Below are 23,535 nucleotides of genomic sequence, written 5' to 3'. Positions count from 1 at the left end.
TAGGGCAGCATATCCCAGTGATTTACAATATATTGTACAATAAAGAAATCAGTTTTTCTTACAAATATAATTGGAATATAGGTTGAATGTACACCATAATTTTTCTGAGAAAATCAAATGAAAACTTATCTTGTATTTCTTCTTTACCTTCTCAATCTGTAACTATTTTGTTATCTGTTACTTATAATTCACTATACTTTATTAATATGAAGACACATCATATATGCAAATTATGCATATAATAGAGAAAATATGCCTGACCTGGGATGAATACAAGGTAATGAAATATGAAAGGATATTCTCTCAGCTGTGTAAATGTCATCAGATAAATGCAAATACATGTAAGCTCTAGGGGTTTTCTTGGTTTTTTTTCTAAGTGCTTTCAGACCATTTTAGAACGTCTATCACTTTTATTTTCAGGTCACATCATTTTTAGCCTGTTACTATATTCAAAGATTGAAACTTCTTCTTTACTTCAACAACTACGGTAAGATATAAAGAGTACTTTAATTCAAAGCCTCATTGAAAATTGGGCACTCTTTTCTTTAGTCAAATTTGGAAAAATGATAAATAGATGATAGGACACTTACTTCAACTTTTTGCTCTGGATCTGGATCTCTTGCAAGAATCTTATATATAAAAGCAGATGCAGGAACATTTTCAGGAACAGATACAGAAACACCTATACAATTACATAAACTATGATCAATAATTTAAATTCAAACATTCTTCCACCACCTCTTGTTTCACATCGGTATCATAAGTTGTCATGCTGTATTTCTCCCTATAGCAGTTGTCTTAATGATATCATTTCAGAAAAAGAAAACACACAAAAAAACCAAGTAACTATTACCATAACATCCATTTTAAGAGCCCCAACCTAATAATACTAGTTTTATATTTCCACATTGACATTTTTGGGCCAGTGTAATGAAGAGGCTATAATTACTTGGTGTTTGGCACAATGTCAATGGTCATTAAGATATGATTTCAACTTTGCTTCTTTTATATTAGAAAAATGAACCTCTTTATCTCTTTTCATAACAATGTACCAAAAAACAGAGCACAGGCTGTGAAATCAGGAAGACATGCTTTTGAATTCCTGATTCATCAACATTCTCATCTGCACAGTGGGGATATTTTCAAACTTTGAGTTCAATCTCCTTTCAGTGTTACCAGTTGTGATACTGTCTCACCTCAAAATTGAATAACACAAATGGACACACATTTAAACCACAGGTATTTCTTCACCTGTTATGTGATTCTACAAATGATACTCTTTAAAAGAGTATTCCTGCTTTTTTGTACACCTGAGTTTTGGTTATGAAGTCCAGAGAATACTAAATTATAATCTAGAGGAGGTAGTCCTGCAAAAGGATTGCATAGTTTGACCACTTCTGAGAATCTAAAGGAAAAAATTTTGTGTGAATGTCGCGATTATTTTGAACCTTTGTTTCAAACTGAGTAAACAGATTCCCTAATTTAGTGGTTTGCTCTAGTTAATTAAGGCAACTGGGTAATTTAACACAGTAAATGAATTGAATATGCATGTGTCACATGAGCCACCTGAAAATTGTGGAAATGACCTGGTTTGGGTACCTCATGGAGACCCACAGCATTATTTTTGATAGAAAGCAATGTTTTATTTCCTGCTACTCCTATGTCCCAAGACTCCTAAACCCATATAATAGAAGAGAAGGGCATCTTGATCTTGATGCTGCCTAAGCCATTTATGCTAATTCAGCCAAGACTGGGAGAAATAGGGTCAGAACGACCTCCCTGGTATCCCATGTGTATCTTTTTAAAGATTTCTGTAATTTCCAAAAGGAAATGGCAAATAACATCAGCTAAATTGCCTCAAAGTGATCCAAAAGATATCTTCATAAACACCAGACGTGTAGGTTGGTTTATTGCCAAGGCTTACCTAGAAGACTTTTCTTTATTCACTTTAGCCTCTGTGAACAGGTCCCTTTAACACAAATTCTGATTTCAGATAAATTTTTAAATTTTCATTACAAATACCAGAAGGCATGCTTTGGTAAAGAGTAAGATGTCCATGTGTGTGTGCGTGCGCACGTTTGTGTGTGTGTTTTGGAACTTTTGAGTTTGGAAGTGAAGTGTCTTAAAAATGGAGAAGAGATAATGCTGGTAGTGAGAAATGGATAGAGAGAAATACTGGCCAGGAATCCAGACGAAAAAAAAAAAGCATATTAACAAGGTTTTCCTTGTTCCATTTGCCCTCAATTTTATTTCCTTTACATTGTCTCCAAGTTAACTGGGCAATTTTTCTTAATAAAGTGAGAGAAAGAAAAGGAGTCAAAATAGAGAAGGAGAAAGAGTAGAGAGGATTTAAAAATGGCAGATAAGTAAGGTTAGAAATAGATGGAGAAAGAATGGAGATAACAACTAGCAGAATAGATACAATCAATGAGCTTGAGATGACCCAACCAAATTCAAATCAAGTCAACTTATGTTTTCTGAGATCCTACTATGAGCAAAGTCTCACATTCATTCAAATGTTTTTTGTTTTTGTTTTTTTAATTTTTTGGAGGTCTTCATGAAAAACACAAACACACATAAGGGTGAAGTCAGGGAACAGTATGTGAAGTTGTGATTTGTATGGCATTAATGAGAACATGCTTCATTATTTTACACACATCCAATTTCTTATGGGTGGAATTTAAAGAATGAAATTAAAGTGATAAAATGTTAATTTATACCAAACTTTTCAGAAAATGGATTTTATTCATACTGAAGGGTACCTGCATATATTACTTTAATATCTATCCTATTATAATATACGTAATTTAAAACTTATAAGCACATGCTTTTTTGGGAGCAAGAATATCAGAGGAGATAACTGCATACTATAAGGAGTAATGATAACTCTTACTCATTTTTCAAGATATTTCAAGGTAATTGAAATTTTAGACTTAAAGGTAGAGTTTTAATTTGAGAAAAATAAAAAAATTAACAGCAGAGAATGTTATTAAAAATGTTGGGAAATAAAGGGTACTATACTGTATATATCTCAGCTTTTTTCATCATAGGCAGGAAAAGTTAACCATGGTGCTTGTCTCCTGTCTCTGCCCTCCATCACAGCATTTCGTTAAATGGATATACTACCTTTTAACCAATTTCCTGCTTTTAGACATTTTGGTTATTTCAAACATTATGCCACTACAATTTTGCAAATAAATCTTGACTGTCCAATAATTCTGTTGATGAACTCTAAGAAACATAAATACTGGAATAAATATTATAATCATTTTAATAGTCTCAATAAGTCTCCTAAAAAAGTATTGTGGGTGGTTATTCAAAATCCTACTTTATGAATTTGGTTTGTTTTTTTAATTTTTTTAATATTCTTAGCCAACATTGCTTTTTTTCACCTATTATCTTTAAACATTGGTCAATTTAGTAAGTGAAAATTTTATTTTATGACTTAGATTTTCATGTATTTAGCAACTTTTGAGGCTACCTCTTAATTGGTATGTTATAGATCAACTTAAAATAATTTTGTAATTATTCCTATGCTCAATCTGTGACACAAATAATTATTTGAATATTAATTTAAATTATGCTAATTATTTTTTCTTTTTAAGAGTACATCTCTCATTTTATTCAGTTATTTTTTTGTACACTTTAATAAAAGGAAAAAAATTTGAACTATAATTCCAAGTTTTATTTTAAAATTTTCTTACTCATTCTTTCATGAATGTTAACAATAAAATTGACTTGTAATATACCTGCTCCTGTTGAAAAACTTGAGTCACAGACAATAGGATCATCTATATTCTCCACAAAAACTGTAAACATATAGGTACTGGTATTATTTCCATTATCTCTGGCCTCAATTTCCAAAGAGTAGATTTTTGGGTTATTTGGGTTGTCAAGATTCAAAGGCTGAAGAATGGTGATTATACCTGTGACTAATTAAAAGAAATATAATTAAGAAAAACTATCAAACTCAAATAATTAAGCACATGTTAATTTATTCATATTGAAGGTGTTTTAATTCACTTAATGATATACATTTTTAGTGAATGAGAAAAGTGATGTTTATCAGTTCTACATTCACTGAAAATATTTCTTTAAAAATGTCTGTTTGCTTACACATACCTTTACAATATTATTAAATATTGAAAATGTTTTCATCATATTTTCCTCCAGGTCTCTAAATTGTCACTTTTGGATTCGTCAATACCAGACATAAACTACTATATTTGATTTTAATTACAATATTAAATAATTATTAGTATTTTTGAGCCTGAGAAAAAAGAGCCAAACCAGATTAAAATCCTTATCATGTGTTGCTTCTCATACCCAATTTAAGTCAATCTTACCGCATATAATGATGAAAAAGTGAGTTCAAGGGTCAAACTTAGGAAAATTTGTGAAGATGGAGATATTTGTTCATCCTTGGTGTCACCAAAGGAGATTCTTGGCCAAGTGGAAGGGTGGAAAGGCAACAGCAGCCATTTCGGTTCTTACATGTGTTTTTGCTGGCCCACTGTCTCATCATGGAGTAGAATCTGGTTCTGCAACTACTCTACCCAATTCTGTATTTCTTTCAGCTTCTCTGACTCCCTGAGTGTGTGCTCAGCCTTGTTATTAGAGGCCCAAGCTTCTCTGCAGGATACTTACACCACTACCATCAAGCAGCAGTAAGAACTGACATGGATTTTAGTCCACCCTCATGGATTTCTGTGCCTGCTGCATGTTCCAGTCTATCCTTAATCTTTCCCACTTTATACCCATCTCTTTCCCTGACTTGCCACCTTGTGGATTTCAAGCTCCAGCATTAAACAGAGACAACAGACATGCACAGATTGCTTAATCAGCCCTCACAGCTGTGTCCCTTGTGGCTCTTTTTCTCTTCTGAATGTCAACCAGTTAAATCAGGTACAGTGACAGACTCTAGGAAAGCAGTATTTCAGAACAGTAATCCTGTCCACAGAGGCAGAAATGTGTCCATAACCAAATATCCAAAATACAAGTATTAAGGAAAAGTGTCAACTTCCACAAATGAAATTAGGGAGATAAATATGACTTTACTTGTCATATAGTTTATAGGGACTTCACAGAAACATTTGTATTGATTGCCTCTGAAAGATGAAGGCCAGTTATAAAAATAAGGTACTGTAACACTCATCATTTCACAAGAATGTCACTTTAACATATAGGAAAATAGCATCTGTCACACTGTGTATTTATAATATGTTTCCTTCTCCATATTTCATTTAACTCAAAGAGTAGTTTTATCAGCCCAAGTTCTAGAGGAAATACAGAGAATGGATAGTGAATGTTTAACCAAAGTAGGCTATAAGTATATATTTAAAACTTACAAGGGTCCAGACCAAACTTTTCCTGCTGAGTTTTAAAGGAATAACTGATGTTGCTATCTTCATCTCTATCTGTTGCTTTTACTCTTGCTACAATTTCTCCAACAGGTTTATTTTCAGTCACATTAATAGAATTCAGAGGAAATGGCCTAAAGAAATAAAATGTACAGCAATAAAAAAAATGTTGAAAATGCAGATCCGTGTGCATAGATCTGCTTAGTTAGGATAACAGCCAAGAATCTTTTGGGTTTATGCTGATACCACCTTCGTCTTGTCAAGAATTTGAGTTCCAAAAGTAAAATATTGAGAAACTCCATTTTGGGCACAAAGTTACTTAATTCTTGCATAAACATTAATTTTTAATCATTTAGTCTCTGGGATCATTCCAGACATCTAAGATACTATGACAACAAAGAGATAAAACCTGCAAACCAGAATGAAATAGGGAGTCTCTATTATTCCAAATTGTACTTGATGTTCCTGATCAATTTGCAGCATTTCTGAAACTTAAGTTTCTTTTTCAGCCTTCCATTCAAGCGTCAGACCTATAGTATGTCATTCTAGTTTATACACATATGACTAACCCTGCTCCTGCTACCTAGAATTCCACTGCTGGTGGAGAACACGATGTAAATAACTATAATGCTACGTGGTAGGTACCAAAACTTTGCTACAGATTTAAAAAGAAGCAAAGTCTAAATCCAAGTTGGGAGAGAGATTTAAGGAAGCTCTCAAAGGAGTATAAAGTCAAAGGAAAAGGGACACGAAGTGGATGATGTCATTCCTGTGAGCTACCTTCTTGACCAACACAGTCCAAAGAGATTTCTCCTTCACAGTGTGGTTTATCCTGTATACCATAATATAATATAATTCATAATATTTACACACCGGACCACTTTAAGTTATTTCTTTTTCTGTTTGATTAATTGGAATTCAACATATTATGTGTCTTGAGACTAAAAAAAATATTTTCAGGCAATATTTCAGTAATTGATATTGCTCATAATACATAATATTAAATTCTACTAAATAAGTAAAAGCCTTAAGTTCATATTTATTGAAGGCATGACAGCAACAGAAAATCATTTCAAGGAGTTGGTGGCATCTCTATGGCAAATGTAAGAGGAAAATTAGGTTACCTCTAAATATCTCTATTTCCCCAGATACAGAAAATAAATTAAGCTTCTTATTTGCCTACAATATATGTCATAAGTTAAAGTGAATTTGGTGACTCAATGAATTACTCTCCTTGGCCAACTGTAGAGATGTAATTTAGTGATAGTGGAAAGGTAATTTGAACAGTTCTATTTTTCTTCTTCACCAATTTAAGGAGCATTTGATTCTTCTTAGACTTTAGTGATATATTTGACATTTGAAGTATAGAAAAACATCTAACAGACATTCATAGTCTGCAAATATTTTTGAATGCTACAGTTATACCTCAGAGTATGGAAGTGAAAAAGTTTAAATTAAACATTTTAAACTATATTTTAAGGTCTATTTTTCCTATTATTTAAAATTAATGCATTTATTAAAAAGCAATGCAACAACTTTATAAAACTTTTGGGAAAGAAAACAAAAGGAAAAGAGACACACAAAAATATTGTAACCATATTATAATGGTCACATCTATGTTTGGTATCCAGTATTTTCTAATGTATATTTTACTTTTAATCAGCACAAGTATCAGATATGGGTATATAATCATATTTTTCATATATAGCATATAAAATATTTTCTATGTAGCTACATAATCTTTATCATTATTAGTTATAGTATATGTGAAAAGTTTAGTTAGATTCTCTTATGATAACACTTCATAATAAATATGTTTGCTTACTCAAATTGAGGTTTCTCATCATTTATGTTCCTGATTTTGATAATTAGTGTCCCTTGACAGAACAGACCTGTTTTATCTGTTGCTCTCAATGCAAGCTGGAAAACCTGGAAAAGAGTTTTTAAAAACTTTACAATATGCTATTTGGTAATATGTATATATCTTTATAATATGTTTTCTATTAAGGTTTCATTTTGTTTATTGCAATTAGAAATAGCTTTTTATTTTTCTTCCAGGAAGTTAAAAGAAATATAACTGCTTTCTTAATTAACTAGATCAGTTGTATCTTTCAAAGTAGCTTTATCTTATATACCTTAAACTTCACTCAAAGATCTGTGTAACCTTGGCTGTATGCCTAAATGAAGAGTACATTGAACAAAAGAAGATAATGAATAAACTCCAGATTCAATCATAAACTGAAAGTACTGTGCAATTAAACTATTCATAAAGCAGGCTGTTTGGTGCCAACCCAAGAAATAAGACCATGAGTTACTCATTAGGATCAAGAACAGGAGGTAATTTCTGAAGAGTTGAGAATGTCATCAAATTGCAAATATATTCCCCATCATCGTGTTACACATTTCACCCTTTAAATATCATTCATTCATACATATCAGCAGTGTCCTTTGAAGGAAAAAAAAACAAACACTGCTGAAACAATAAGATAGCCAGTAAAACCTTTCTTAAGCAAACATTCAACAAGCCCTTACAATGTACGAGAACCTGTGCCGAATGAGGGCTGACAGTAATAGTACTTGAAATTCCTTGGATGGGTACTAACATATCAAATATCATAAAATGGATTGGTTAGTTATGTAGTGCAAAAATTAAATATTTCTTAAAAAACTTAGTAGAAGTTTGGTTGAATATGTGAATCAAGGCAAGCAAGAGAAATGAGATGGAATGGTCACAAGTATGAACTGCTTAATATGTGGATCATATGCATACTCTCCGTTTTTTCTAACTAATTTTAATTTCATATTGTAGTCCTAACATTCAGTGCTTAAAGGCTACGTATCATTAGCTTCTCCACCATCCTGTAACATTCAGCATATCCAAACTGAAATAGAATCACTGGCTTTTTTTCACCATTTATATTCTTAATAATGCTTCATTCTCCTAAATATCTATTCAGAAGCAAATTCTCTATTTTTTCTATAAATTCTTACATTTGTCCCTTATGGCTATTTTCTCAATCACATTGTTGAAATAATACATGTGGATAGTTCTGAAAATGAGAATGTTTTAACAATAACATTAATAAATCTATAATTTATACCTTTCTTTACCAAATTTCACATACCACTTCTGTGTGGACAGATTATTTCAATAGCCCTCTAGGTGCTTTCTTTCAGTCAGTGGTTCTTACATCCTTCCTTTTACACTGAGAAAAATCTCAGCAATGCTTGATTTAAATTGTCTTTCTCATGGAAATGCCAGAAATTGTTCTTCTTTCCTACCATATTAATTTCAGATTCATCTGTAAGATTTATACCTGATCTTACCTTGGGTACCTATGTGTTTTGACATTCTAAGTGGAGCAGGGCGATATGAACATTGAATTAGTTTCAATATGAATATTTAACTGTTTTAAATTTATTCTATTTATTTGATGTTCAAATATATTTAAATTTTAATGATTTATGACTTAAATTTTCCCTAATTAAAAAGCTATTTAAAGTCTTTTTTTTCCCCTCTCTTAAATTTCTTTAGTTAGATCTAAAAAGTTACTCCATGCTTTGAGTAACCATAAAGACTAGATCTAGGCTTTTGGTTAAATGTACTAATCCCCATGAATGAATCGCACAAAATATTATTCATCTTTTAAAATAATAATATGTCTAACTTTAAAGGCAAATTTAAAATTATGACAGTTCTTGCCACTCTGTTTAGAATGAGAAATAAATACATCAATTACATGATATCCAGCATCAAAGTCCAAGAGATCTTTGCCACTCAAGCTAACAATGCCACTTATCAAATCCACTCCAAAAGAATTTGCCCCTTTCCTTGGTCCAGATAACTGTGTCTCAATGGAATACTAGAAAAATAAAATACACATTACTCACACAAAAATAAATGAAAAGATATTTGGAAGATCATTAAGATACAATAATGGAAAAAAATATGAAGAAATTTCTCTTTTCTCTCATCGATTAATTCAGTCTTTTTTTATCTTTTATTAAAAACACTATCATACACTGCTGCAGAATACAGGAAAAATAAGAGTTCCTTAGTCTATTAACACAACCAAAAGATTTGCTATATTTTTATACAGCTTCACAACATCATACATATTTTTCTAAGAGAATTTTTAAAAAATACTTAATTTTGATTTTGCAGATTAACACAACTTTGAAAGAATGTAAAAAATGAACTCATGGTTACTAACTTTGAATCTTAAGAAACGGAACAAGAATTATAATGATATAAGATAATTTCAAGTATCAGTACAGTTGAACGTGAAGTTTGTAATTTATCTTAACTCCATTTTTTATTTATTTAACACTACGTCTAGAAAGGTGAGAGCAAATAAGTCTATTCTCAGAAATATGTGAAGAAAATTATTTTGCAATGAGGTAAAATTTGATTAAGAAAAGTTCAATTACATTTGTCTATTTTTTCTAAAAATCTGACAAGGATCTCACCTCTAAGAATATAACTGTCTCCCAAAACACTAAATTTTAAAATTGTCAATTTGTGGGTTCCTATTCTGTTCCTACAAATGACAGAACTGGTAGTAACTATTTTCAACTGGACCATAGATTATTTTTTTATCTATTCGAGAGACTTATCATCTAATAGGAAAGTCTCATATTTCTTAACAATTTCATGTTAATTTCATATTGGCTGGTCTACAATAAAATATTTTTGAACAGGGTTTTGAGTACTTTGATGACAGTCTATGTATCACTGAAGGTTAACTGTGGAAATAAAGGACAAGAGGAATTACATGACCTCCCCAGGATCACACAGCTAGTTAGTGTTAAAGCCATAACTTGACCCAAGACAACAGATATCTCCACTCTCCACCCCCATACAGAGCTCCATTACTTCATACTGTGAGTTACTGAATGAGAAACAGTAAACTCTTTCAATGCCTGTTTAAAAAGAACATCTGCAAAGAAAGCATGCTGACTTTTGTAGTCCAGTGTACCACTAAATTCCCCAGATAGAGCTTTATAGGTTCTTTTTATTTTGCCAAATTTCCAAGAGTCTTTACAACCATGAATCATTTAGGGGAAAAGCAAGTCTCTTACAGTTAGATATCTAGTAATTATGTTAATGAAACATCAAAAAATATAATCACATTCACATGTGCTATTGAAATGGCTAGAAAAGTGAAACAATTCTGAATAGAATCCAAAAGGCAAAGCTCCAATTTCAACTCAGTATTGACATCTTCCTTACAGCTGCCTACCTCCATGAGAACTCATAGAATTTTCTTGTATGCACCAAAACAATAACTTGTATAAATGCTGTTTCCAACAATAACACAAACATTGCTTTATAGTGCTTGCCACCTTCATTATACTCTTTCATTAGCAAATTAAATATATTAACTACTCTTGAAAAATATCTCTGAAGCATAGCATATATGCATCTCACACAGTGAATGCCACCTACCACCAGTCTGTCACCATTTGAAGTGTCCTCATCTGTGGCTGTCATTCTGTAAAGGGACTGCAATAATGGATAGTCCTCATCAATTTCCAAAGTAGCTGTGAAGCAAAGATCAACATGTTGTATAAAAAAAGTATACAATTCATCCATTAGCTCTCTATATGAAAAAAACAGATCAATATTAATTTTAGATTGGATGGCGGGGCAGGGAAAATATTTCAAGATAGCCATCTATTTCCGCTTATTTTTATATTTTTCTCTTTAGCTTCCTATCATTTTTCCTGCTCTCACAGAGTGCCTTCCCTTACATCTTGGCACTGACTGTGGCATATGTAGCTTAAAGAAAAAGGACATGACATATATACAGACAGAATGTCCCATGGGGAGCCAGTCAGGGAACCTTACAATAGATTTATCCAATTTCTAGACCTGATGGGACCATGTACATAGGAAGTCTTTATTATAGAAACACATTTGTAGACAACTGATTGATGTCTAACTAATTCTCACACACCTGGAACATCTCCCCGTAGCCTTGACTATGTGTAAAACACCCAAACTGCAATACAACATGGATGAAGTGACCTCAGGAAAGACTTGAGTTAATTATTTTTTTTATTTGTTTCCTGATGTTTGTGTGTCCTCTCACTGTGCATGTGTGTGTTTTATTACAGCCCATGGAGTATGAGCCTGAAATGCAATTTAACTCAAGTTGGGTAGTAAGACATTTAAAAACTTCTTATTTCTTACACAAATACATTTGAGAACCAGATTTACACATTATAGTAAATGTTAAGTTATAACAAGTTACCCAACTAAATTTAATTGATCTTTGTTTTCTAATGTAATTACATTTAAAGTGAGTGACTAGGAGATTTTGGGATAGGTGAAGATAAAAAAATAATAAAGATAATGGTAGCTGCCTAGAAGCACGTTTCCCAATATTTTCTCCAAAAACAATACAGAAAAAGAGAGAGAATAAAATAAATAAATAAAACAAATAAAACAAAAGCCTCCCCTCAGCATAACTTGAAGACAGAACATGACCAAACATCATAGTAACTTTAAGTAAATTTTTTAAAAAGAAAAGGAACAACTTTAACAAATCCTGGCAAATACAGGCATACCTCATTTTATTGCTCTTTGCTTTACTGCACTTTGCAGATGTTGCATTTTTTTACAAATTGGAGGTTTGTGCAACCCTGCATTGAGCAAGTCTGTCCTGTGCCATTTTCCAACAGCATTTTCTCACATTGTGTTTCTATGTCACATTTTGGTAATTGAAATATTCCAAATTTTTTCACTACTATAATTTTTTAATTGCAAATTTTATTTTAATGTGATCTGTAATCTTCCATATACTATTTTTTTAAATTTTGGTATCATTAATATGCAATTACATGAGCAACATTGTGGTTACTAGATTCCTCCCATTACCAAGTCCCCACACATACCCCATTACAGTCACTGTCTATCAGCATAGTAAGATGATATAGAGTCACTACTTGTCTTCTCTGTGCTATACTGCCTTCCTCGTACCCCCCTCACATTATGTGTGCTAATTGTAATGCCCCTTATTTCCCTTCTCCCTCCCTTCCTACCTCCCGACCCCTCCCAGTCCCTTTTCCTTTGGTAACTGTTAGTCCATTCTTGGGTTCTGTGAGTCTGCTGCTGTTTTGTTCCTTCAGTTTTCCTTTGTTCTTATACTCCACATATGAGTGAAATCATTTGATACTTGTCTTTCTTTGCCTGGCTTATTTCACTGAGCATAATACCCTCTAGCTCCATCCATGTTGTTGCAAATGGTAGGATTTGTTTTCTTCTTATGGCTGAATAATATTCCATTGTGTATATGTACATCTTCTTTATCCATTCATCTACTGATGGACACTTAGGTTGCTTCCATTTCTTAGCTATTTTAAATAGTGCTGCGATAAACATAGGGGTGCATCTGTCTTTTTCAACCTGGGCTGCTGCATTCTTAGGGTAAATTCCTAAGAGTGGAATTACTGGGTCAAATGGTATTTCTATTTTGAGTTTTTTGAGGAACCTCCATACAGCTTTCCATAATGATTGAACTCATTTACATTCCCAACAGTATAGGAGGGTTCAACTGAAAGGAAAAACACACATCTCTCACTTAAAATGAAAAGTTAGAAGTGATTAAGCCTAGTGAGGAAGGCTTGTTGACAGCCAAGACAGGTCAAATGCTAGGCTTCTTGCTCCAGTTTGGCAAATTATGAATGTAAAGGAAAAGTTCTTGAAGGAAATTAAAAGTGTTATGCCAGTCAACACACCTAACTATGAAAGCAAAACAGCTTTATTGTTTATATGGAGAAAGTTTCAGTGGTTTGGACAGATCAAACCAGCCACAACATTGCCTCAAGCCAAAACCTAATCCAGGGCCCGGTCCTAAATCTACCGATCCTATAAAGGCTGACTGGTGAGGAGCTGTGGAAGAAAAATTTGAAGCTAGCAGAGATCATTCATGAGGTTTAAGAAGAGAAGCAAAACCCTCTGCCAGCAAAGATTACATATCGCTGAAAGTGCCTATGAGGGTTAGCATATTTTAACAACAAAGTATTTTTTAATTAAGACAGTTTTTTAGACATAATGTTTTGCACACTTAATAGACTACCATATACTGTAAACATAACTTTTATATGCACTGGGGAAACAAAAAGTTCATTTGACTTGTTTCATTGTGGTATTTGCTTTGTTGGGGTGGTTTGGAACCAAACCTGAAATATCTCCAAGGTATGTCTGTAATGTCTCAAGTTTACATCCCATCATGAGGCCTTGTGTTAGGCAAAGGGTGATGCCGAAAAGCTGTCAGTAAGAGAAAAGGAGAAAGCAAACTACAGGCCTAAGATGTAAAATTCCTGCTAGAAAGAGTCAAAGTGTACAAAAAATCCCAAAACTTCTGTTATGATGAAAACACTATGCTTACATATAATGCAGGTTTTTATTATTTTTAAGCAAATTTCACAGTCTCAAATTTGTTTTTTTAAAGGCAAATAAATAAAACTAATTTGAAAATAATAATATTGTTAAATACAATGATGAATTAAATAAAATTTGCTAGAAATATACTGAAGATATATATTTTTTTATTTTTATTTACCTGTATTTATCTTATACATATAATCCATATATATATATATATATATATATATATATATATATATATATATATATATATATCTGTATCTTGTTTTTGACCCAAAAAACAGAAAATTAAGCTTAAAACCTTTCTTCATTTTTCCAACATTTAGATAAATGTCAGATTTTGTGATATTTCATAAGTATAAGCCTGCACTATTGATAACAAAGAAAATTAATAGAGGAAGAACTGTATTGGATCCTCAGTGCTCTTAGGCAAGTCTCTGTTATATTTATTCTTCAACTTATTAAAACTTTTTCAAACCTTGCCTTTTGCCCCAAATCTCTTAACCCTTCCCTTCTACCTCACTTACATAGAGGATCTCTCTTCCTACTGCACAGAGTAAATTGAAACTCTCAGACTAGTGATCACTCACCTTTTCCCCATAAGATCTTTTCCCCATACTTACTTCTGCACCTTTTCTCCCTTTATAGTCCAGAGACAACTTGTCATTAATGATATCCCTGTTCACTGAGAGGTGACTCCCCTTCTACTTTCTCAGGAAATTGACCCTAGATGTATGCATTTATTTGAAAAAAAAAAAGGCATTTTAACCCCCAGCACACTTTAACTACAGCCTTGTGTCTCTCCTGTTCTTCAGAGCCAGTGTGTTGTATATTACTTCACCTCCCACTCAGTCTTTAGTCCACTCTAATAGTGGTCTGGCCCTCTGTAAACATCAAAACTTTTCACAAATAGTTATCAAAGGCCTCCATGCTGCCAGACCCAATCAATGCTCAGAGTCCATCTTATTTGACTTCTTTTTAACATTACACAATGCTTTGCTTTTTCTATTGGCAGAAAAAAATGATTGCAAATCCTTAGCATTTGCTCTGAAACTTCTCAGAACCTTGGAGAAACTGTCTGACAAATCAAACTTGACAAAGTTCCTGAGCAGCTATAAAGTTCTCAGATCAGACAAAAATCCACAGTATAGCTTTTCAAATCTTAACCAACATCTTAATAATAATCTTCAGTCTCCTTTAGCTACTACTTTATTCTGTCATCCTTGAGTGAACAACTTTTACCGCCTCACATCCTGGGTGGGGCCAGCTTTGGGAGTGGAAAACAGAAAGAACTCAAGGGCCCTCAGTGTGACACAGAAGGGAGCTGAGAACCCAGGACAGCTTGAGAGATAGGAACTGAAGCCTTACTCTTTGATCCCGTGGGAAAAAAAAAAAACCCAAAAAACCCAAAATCTATGAAGGGATTTGCTATGAAATACAGCACATGATTATCAGAGAACACTGTTTTTAATAGTGAAGATCAGAAAAAAGAATGCTTTTGTGTCAAAATAATAAACATTATATTTCTGGATGTAATCAAAGTCCCTTCTGCAGCTTTTAAGAAAATGAATGTAATATTTGAACATGGTGTAATAGAAATGCATATGGGAAAATCTTAGTTTATTTTTACAATAAACTAAAATAGGCACTTAATACGGCAGTTTAAATGAATAACTTGTTATTGATTATATGGTCCAAAATTAAAAATAGTAATTTTAAACTTTATTTTATATTTTTAAAATAAATATATAGTTTACATTGATGATTTTTCAAATCAAGGGATAATAATGCATGTTTTCAAAATATTATATTTTAATTGCAATGAAAAAGAGAATTTCTTTCAGGCACACACACACACAAATAAACTGGGACCCTCAATTCACTAGTACTTTTCCATTAATTAGTTTCCAGTGCAGTCTGAAAGGAGAAAATTTTAAGTTCTAGGTACTTTGAATTTGTTAATATAAAAATTAATTTAAAATGTAAATACAGACATGTAAATATTTATAAAATAGATAAGTAGATTAGATTGATAAATAATTGGTTAATTGATTCCACCAGGGCTTTGATCCCATCTCTTTCCTACTTTCTCTTTCATATATGTTCAACCCCCTAGTGAAATGGATTCTCCCCATTTGTGTGTAAAAATTACTCAAGAGTCTCCATTTAAAACCAATATACCAGACAAAACTCTTTCAATCCAATATAGTTTGTCCATTGCCTTCTGTCCAGCTTCACATCAAATTTCTAAAAACTGGTTTCTGTTTTCACAATCTCACTCCTCAATCTGCTCCATTCTGGCTTCTACCCCTATAACACCAATAAAATAGTTCTCAGTAGGCTCGTTATTATTATCCCCATAACACTAACTAAATGCAATAGACATTTGAATACTTCATCTTACTTGATTGTGGAATTCAAGTGTACTAACCACTGGCATTCTCTGTCAACACTCTCTTCCTTGCCATTTATGGCATAATTCTTTTTTCTACCACCACTCTAGCTGCTCCTTAGTCTCTGGCTAGCTGAGCTTCTTCCCAATCCACGTCATTAAGTGTAGGAGTTCTTCAAGGTTTGGCCCTAGTCTTCCTTTCTTCCAATTCTCTACTCTAGCTGAGTAATCCTACCCAAATCCATGGTTTCAATTACAAAACATTATAGCCCTAGGCAAGACCTCTGAGTTCAACTGCTTATTTAAATCTTGCCTTTGATATAACACAGGCATATCAAACATGACATGTTCACAAATGAAATCATTTTTCTCTCGAAATTTGGTCTGTTTCTAGAATTTTCTCTTAACTGAGCATCTCCAAATCAGTTATGCAAATCAGAAACCTTAGAGGCCTCTCTTCCTTTATATTGAATTCAATACCAGATTCATTATAATTAAAATACCTCAAGATTATACTTTTATATTTACCTCCATCACCTTCTTGGGCCAAACTGTAACATTTCTTGCCTGGGTTACTGAAATAACCTGGTTTGGTCTTCTCTCTATTCCGTGGTTTTCAAATTACTGCTCAGGAGGCAAATCTAGACTGCTGCCTGTGTTTGTATGGTCTGTGAGCTAAGAATGTCTTTTATAGTTTTAAATAGTTAAAAAATTACAAGAAAGAATAATATTTTGTCAACATGAAATTTATATGGAATTCAAATTTCAGTGTCTATAAAGTGCTAAAAGAACACAAACACCCCGACTTGTTTACGTAGTATCTGTGGCTGCCTTCCTGCTATGCCAGCAGAGTTGCATAGAGGCAATAAAGACCATACACAGTGTCCACATCACTTCACATACCATAAAGTGCAGTTATCCAGTCACAGCAGTGTTCTGAGTATCATGTTATTTTTTATAACTATTCCTACCTACCCACTATGGCTCAACAAAAGAGAAACATGGACTTTGAATGCTGTACTTTTAAGGCATAATGGAATATAGATTAGTTATTGAATTATGTGGCAAAGCATTGCATTTATTATACAAAGGCAGTATAGCAGTGATAAAAGAATATGATATACATCAGAAAAATAAAACTCAGTACTCATCACAATATTCCTATTTGACAAGAAAACAATGGACAGAAAAATAAAAAATGTAAAAAAGAACTCCTATGAATGACAGCTTTTATTCACAAAATGAATCAAAATGAGGCTGCAACCAAAATAAGATTCTGAGTGGCTCATTTGTTAGCCAAGCAAGAATAAGCATTCACTGATATTATTTAACCCCTCCACTCAGTAAAAGAAAATTCTATCCTTCTGAAAGAAAATCCATTCTTCTCATTAATAGACCAGTATTACTATATTATAACCAATTGTTGCTATCATTATATTTTTAAAATTTTATCATTAAAAATCTATAGAAATTTGTTTCCTCTATTGTTATATAAGTGCTACATAAATAACATCTTTTATTTTTGCCTTTGGCCATCAAAATATCAAAAAATATTTACTTTCTGGAACTTATAACATCTATTGACCACTCTTCTACCTTTGTCCACTTAAACTCTTTTTTCTACACTCAACCAGCTGGATTTATTTAAAACATCTATGTGCTTAAAATATTTCAAAGGAGTCCCACTACCCTTAATACAAAGACCAACATTCTTAAAATATGCATATTACCTTTCAATAATTGTTTTTTTATCATATTACTTAGCGCTCTCTTTTCCAATCACACTAGACTTTTAATTCTTCTTACTCACCATGCTCTATCCTGTCTCAAGGCATTTATACATACATTTCCTTCTGCATGAAACACTGTTGCTGCTATTCTTGCTTCTTTACTCATATCAGAGTTTGGACCCAAGTAAATTATCACTTCCTTAGAGAAAGCTTTGCTTATGTCCTTGACTTGGCCAACCTCACACACAAAGACACACATGTTATTTGCTTTCATAATATGAAAATACTCTTTCAACCTCAAGGGTATTAAAAATAAAGTCCTTTTGTGTTATTTTCACAAGCAAAGGTTTAAATTTATGTATTAAGTTGCCAAAGCCTTTTATTTTTCCTTTTTTTTAGTAGTCTTTTGAAGAATCTCTATTGCTATTTTTAGTGGTTTTTTTTCTGAAATCTTAATTGTGGAGTAAGAACTTATAAATGGTAAACCTTTTTTCAAACAATTTCATTGAAAAGTTATGCTTTATTTTCTTTCTTTTTAAATGTTTTCTTATACACAGAATATCTGTACATATTTTTATGTGTTTATATAAGCACATACTGTATACATAATAAAAATCACTGAACATCCTCAACTACAGAAATGTCTAGTTTCTTTCATTAAAACTAGCTATTGAAAATAAATGATAGGAAAATGCTGTTATATACCTGTGCCTGAAGAAAATTGGAGATCAGCAGTACAGTCTGGAGGTTCCGCAACATCGATGATATTAATGGTCAAAACATGTCTCAAGAGCCCTCCAGTATCAACTATCAGTAGAAATCTTCTGGGATCAGTTTCATAATTGAAAATTTTGGTAGATGTGATTACACCAGAATCTACTTAAGAAATAAAATGTTGGGAGTAGGATAAAAGCTAAAATTACTTCTTGGAGGAAATAATTTCTGAACCCATGCTGAAAGATGAAAAGAGGTTGGTCAGATGATGAGGAATAAAGGAGGAAAAAGACATCTATGTGCAAAGCCCCAAAGGCAGAAATTAGTTTTTCATGAAAAGATGTGTATTTTTACTAAAATACACAACATATAATGGAGAGTGATATCGTTTGAGTTTGGGAAGATAAACAAAAGCTGCATCTTAAAGAAATTTGTGTGTCAGTTTAAGCAGTTTGGATTTTGCCTTGAGGAAAATAGGAATTAGAATTATAAATAGTATGACATTAATAGATGATAGATAGAGAGATGTTAGATATGGAAGAATTTGAGTGATACGATCCTATTTGTACTTTAATAAAATTACCAAGTCACTGAGGAGAAAATTGTGGAAGTCTGGAGGCAAGAAGACAAATAGGAGGTAGGTGCAAAAATCCAGAGGAAAGGTAATGGGGAAGTAACTTGAGAAAGTGATAATGGACATGAGGTAAGTATACTGAGGATTTAGAATCCATACGATTTGGTGATTGATCAGAAGTGGAAGGTGTGACAGAAGGAGTCAGTAATTCATGCCTCATATAATGGTGTTTTAGATGTCCTGCACAATAGTAAATTATGATTAGGGAGTTGAGGATTATATGCCCTCATGTTTGGCTACTTCTGTCCCCAAGAAGGTTGCTTTATATAGCTCATACAAAGGTTAAAGTAGAAACAGATTTAGGGAGAAGAGGGCGGGTCCATATTTGAATTTAACAAAAAAGATGATTGCTATGTATGATGACATGTCTTGGAGGAGTGGTCTGTCAATATTCATACTGAACTTTATTCAAGAATAAATGGAAGGTATAGAAGTGGAAAAAGTGGTATGGATAATTCTTTAAAGATATTTGGCCAGTTAGAGGAAAAGTGAGACATTCTATAAAAAGTCAAAAGGAAAACAATAAAATGAGGGGGATATCAGTCAAGAGTGGATTTTATTAAGATAGGAAAGGCTCAAAAGACTGTTTAAAACTTAATAGAAGTGAACCAGCAGAGAAGAAGAAAAAATATAGGAAAAAAGGTGCAAGCAATGCAACAAGATCTCTGAAGAGGGAGAAAAAAATTGGAACTCAGAACAGAGTGGAAGGCAATGGAAGCAGACGAGAGAAAGCATACATCTTTGTGACAAGAGAGTAGAGAAAGGGATAGATTGCAAAGAGCAACTCTCTATGGGTAATAACAGAAAGAAATTCCCTCCTGATTGTTCATATTTTTCCTCAAATATGTGAGTTGAATTATCTGACAAAAAAAAAGATTTTAGGTGAGGAGGAGATTTGAGATAAGACTGGAGAAAATTTAAAATAGACAAGTTGGTAAATAAGAGACCTGACTGGAGAAATTTTAGACTACTAAGAAGTATATTGTGCCACATAAAATTTAGAGTTAATATACTGGTTCATGTGATTTTATCTAACAATACTCATCATTCCAGAGACAGTAGGACATACCAACTGCTGGATTTACCTCATGTTGGAGTATTCCTCGGTAAAAATTATAGGAAACCAACGAGGCAAGTTATCTGAGGGTGTTGTCAAGGAGAGGTTGGAGGATCCTAGTGCTAGATAGGGAAGAAAAGAGAAGAGGTGAGTGACAGAGAGAAAATAAATCAATGGATTTGTGGCCTCCATGATGTAGACAAAACAGTACAGAAGGGATAACGGAATAAAAGAATCCAAAAAAGCATAAGAATGAGACGTGAGAGGTAAGAGTGAAGAAGCAGAATTGTTCTGGGTGCTGATGAAGGTCTGACTGTGACCCTGGAGGTGTGTGGATGGAAGTAGATTTTAAAGTCACAGGGATTTAGGTACAGAGATTTGTACTAGACAAGGTGGAGGGACTGAGCGTTTGGGTGCCAGATGGGCCAGAATGTGAATATTGAACCCAAGAGTTGGTGGCAGGACTTGAGATAGAGAGAAATACTGTGAATGATACATTCAAGTCTCCAGGGTTTGAGGGGGAGTGATTAGTATATTTGGTTAGGAGCCAAATACCTTGTACTCCAAATAAGCAAGGGAGTTTCCAAAGAGGATTGGAGTAATGGTCAGGAATCAGCCTGGGGAGTGAGAAGAATGCTGACTTCCCACTTCCTGACCCAGAGATATGAGATGTGTGGGTGAATGAGTAACATGAGCTTGAGGCATGCTGCAGTCATGCCATAGAATGAGAAATTTCAGTTAAAGCTAGAGTAGAGAAATGTCACAAAGGAGGTTGAGAAAGTAAGAGATGTATGTTTGCATGTGTGCATTTATTTATTTACTTGCCGCATAATGCGTATTTCACAGACCGTAACTGAAAGGTATGCAAATGGAAGGAAAGTGTGAGTTTTAGGTTAAGGGAGAGGAAGCTTGGAGCAGTTTGAGGATGAGAATAGAGAAGAGGTTAAATACACATTTTCAGGCGTTTTCATCTTAGGCAATTACCATGGATAACAAGGATATGAGAAACAGGGAATTTAAGTGGGTACACATTCTCCATATAATTGGATTCAGAATTCTTCCATATTATTAAGGAAGCCATGTGCACAGAGGACGGGAACTCTTCTGGGATTCGGGCCAAGGTCTCTGATACCACTCCCAGGAAAGGTCAAACAAAAAACCCCTTAGGTCCAAATGGCAGATTATCGGGGAGTATGATGAGATGGGCATTATTGCACTCTGACTACGAGGATCAGAAACTCTTCCACCAAAGAAGGGCTTGCAGTGTCTTGACCCTCATTAGGAGGAAACAGAAGGTCTAGGGTTGTTTAGATTATTCCAAATTTGAATTTTGGTACTGAGAAGTAGTACGTGAGTCAACAGAACTTAGAATCCACTTTTGTGGAAAGGGGTAGGAATAGGGCTTGTTTTCAGAGTTCAGGACTGTGCTGAGCCACAAGCCAAGCATTAAGGTGAAGTGACACTGGGCTGAGAATGAGACAAATTAATGTACAACATTTTTAATTTTTTCAGGAAACATTTGTGGTGCCTTTGGGATATGTGTCATGGGGGGCAGTATGGTAATGGGAAACTACTTTAGAAATAAGTATTTATGTAACTTTGTGCAGCAGGTTTTAATCAAGAAATCCAATATAACATTTAGGTTTAATTAAATAATTTTCTTTAAAGTCTGAATCTTAAAAGAAGGAAGTATGAAATAAATAAAAATATGAATGCTAAAATTCATTTACTTGCATCGATGTTAAAATCCTTTGTTTTATTCAGGAAGTGGTAGACATTTGCTTTGCCGGCTACATCCTTATCATAAGCTCGACTTAGTTGTGTCCCCGGAAGTGTGTTTTCAGGCAAATTCACTGGGTTAATTAACATCTGAATATCTGCTGCAATGTGTGAAAACACTGAAGAATAACAGAGATTTTTAAGTGAAACCCAGTTATAGAACTGAACTTTATCAATAATAATCATACATATTTGTCCCTATAAAGGGAAGTGAAATTGTGATTTTGAAGTTTCACTAAAACCGAGTAAGCATTTTTTAACTCATATTTAGTATAAAACAAACTTGAAGAATAAAACTGAGATACTAGCATCACTACATTTTTATTTCATTCTGTCTTTAACAACAGCTATGTAGAATGGTTATTCAGTTAAAAGCTAGTTTAATTTCCTACTGTAGTTTATTAGCCAAGCCATTTTGCATGTTTGTATAACCTATATTTTTCTTGTAAAAATTTGTTGTAATTTAATTTAAAATGCTAGTTGAAAAAACTCAGTAAAACATCTTTTCTACACTTATTATTATTTTTCTTTTTAATAGAAAGAAAAGAGGCTATGTTTTGGTTACATTGTGACTCATGGTAAATTGTGTTATGCTGCTCTTCTAGAGCAAAAAGCAGATAGGCATGTCCTCTCACTCACTCCCAGAGTGTGTAGTATGACTAAAGGTAGTATAAATAATTTTAAAAGCCCAATATTAAAAAATAGTCATAAATTAATAAGTAATTTTCATGTTTAGTTATATAATAAATAGTTTAATACAGCAAATAGCTCTAAGAGGGCCTTAAAGGAAAAAAAAATACCAAAAATAGAGTCCTGTTTGAAATAATCCAAGGTTCATGCTGACTTTTTGTTCATTTAACCTTGAGCATACACACACACACACACACACACACACAGGAGAGACTGAAAGTGAGAATGTGAGTAAAAGAGAATAATATAAAATTAATTAAAAGGATCTCAGCAGGAGTTCAAATTCTTTAACTAAAACTGAAAGTTAAGTTTCTTAAAAGGTAAGGAAACATCAAAAGTTAAACAAACCTGTGCATATTAATAAAATCTTGAAGAAGTTCATGTCTAGTACAGCTTCCCAATGCCATTAGCAATGTGTCCTAACAAATGCATGGTGTTGGCTATTTATACAAATTCGTTCTTTACTCAAATTAAGCCAACAGGTCAATAAATTATTGCTCAACATTGAAACCACTCATTTTATCTGTTTAATTGAGTGATTATGCACATAGGTCATATTTCACCTTCCGTGTCTGTTTGCCATCTATCTCTGGTGAGAAGATTATCAGCTAAGCCAGGATAATTATATAACATCAATTTAAATTGTAAATATTTAGAGTTAGTGTGGGGTCTCCTATGGAGGGTTTTTGGCAACCAGTCCAGGTGATTTGTTCTTTAATCCTTGTTTACCTAATAGAAAGTACTCTATAATAGGATAAAGAGTTATTTTTAATATGACTCCATA

The 23,535-nt window shown here is 33.2% G+C and overlaps 1 protein-coding gene across 1 annotated transcript in view; it reads right to left on the bottom strand.

The window, feature by feature from the left end:
* The window catches only part of LOC118972986 (cadherin-related family member 4-like), a 105,538-nt gene extending 82,405 nt beyond the window's left edge, over positions 1–23,133 (bottom strand). Inside the window, exons 1-9 of the mRNA XM_037021451.2 lie at positions 23,100–23,133; positions 22,013–22,180; positions 18,583–18,753; positions 10,810–10,904; positions 9,101–9,223; positions 7,186–7,289; positions 5,349–5,494; positions 3,750–3,932; positions 591–682 (exon numbers count right to left, since the gene is read on the bottom strand). Of these exons, the coding sequence (XP_036877346.2) occupies positions 591–682; positions 3,750–3,932; positions 5,349–5,494; positions 7,186–7,289; positions 9,101–9,223; positions 10,810–10,904; positions 18,583–18,753; positions 22,013–22,180; positions 23,100–23,133 (1,116 nt within the window). The remainder of the gene's footprint in view (positions 1–590; positions 683–3,749; positions 3,933–5,348; positions 5,495–7,185; positions 7,290–9,100; positions 9,224–10,809; positions 10,905–18,582; positions 18,754–22,012; positions 22,181–23,099) is intronic.
* Between the last annotated feature and the right edge of the window lie 402 nt (positions 23,134–23,535).

This window comes from Manis javanica, chromosome 6 (genome assembly GCF_040802235.1).
Source record: "Manis javanica isolate MJ-LG chromosome 6, MJ_LKY, whole genome shotgun sequence".
Lineage (NCBI taxonomy): Eukaryota > Metazoa > Chordata > Mammalia > Pholidota > Manidae > Manis > Manis javanica.
Note: the sequence above shows the minus strand (reverse complement) of the source record. Positions and strands in the feature narration are given on the sequence as shown.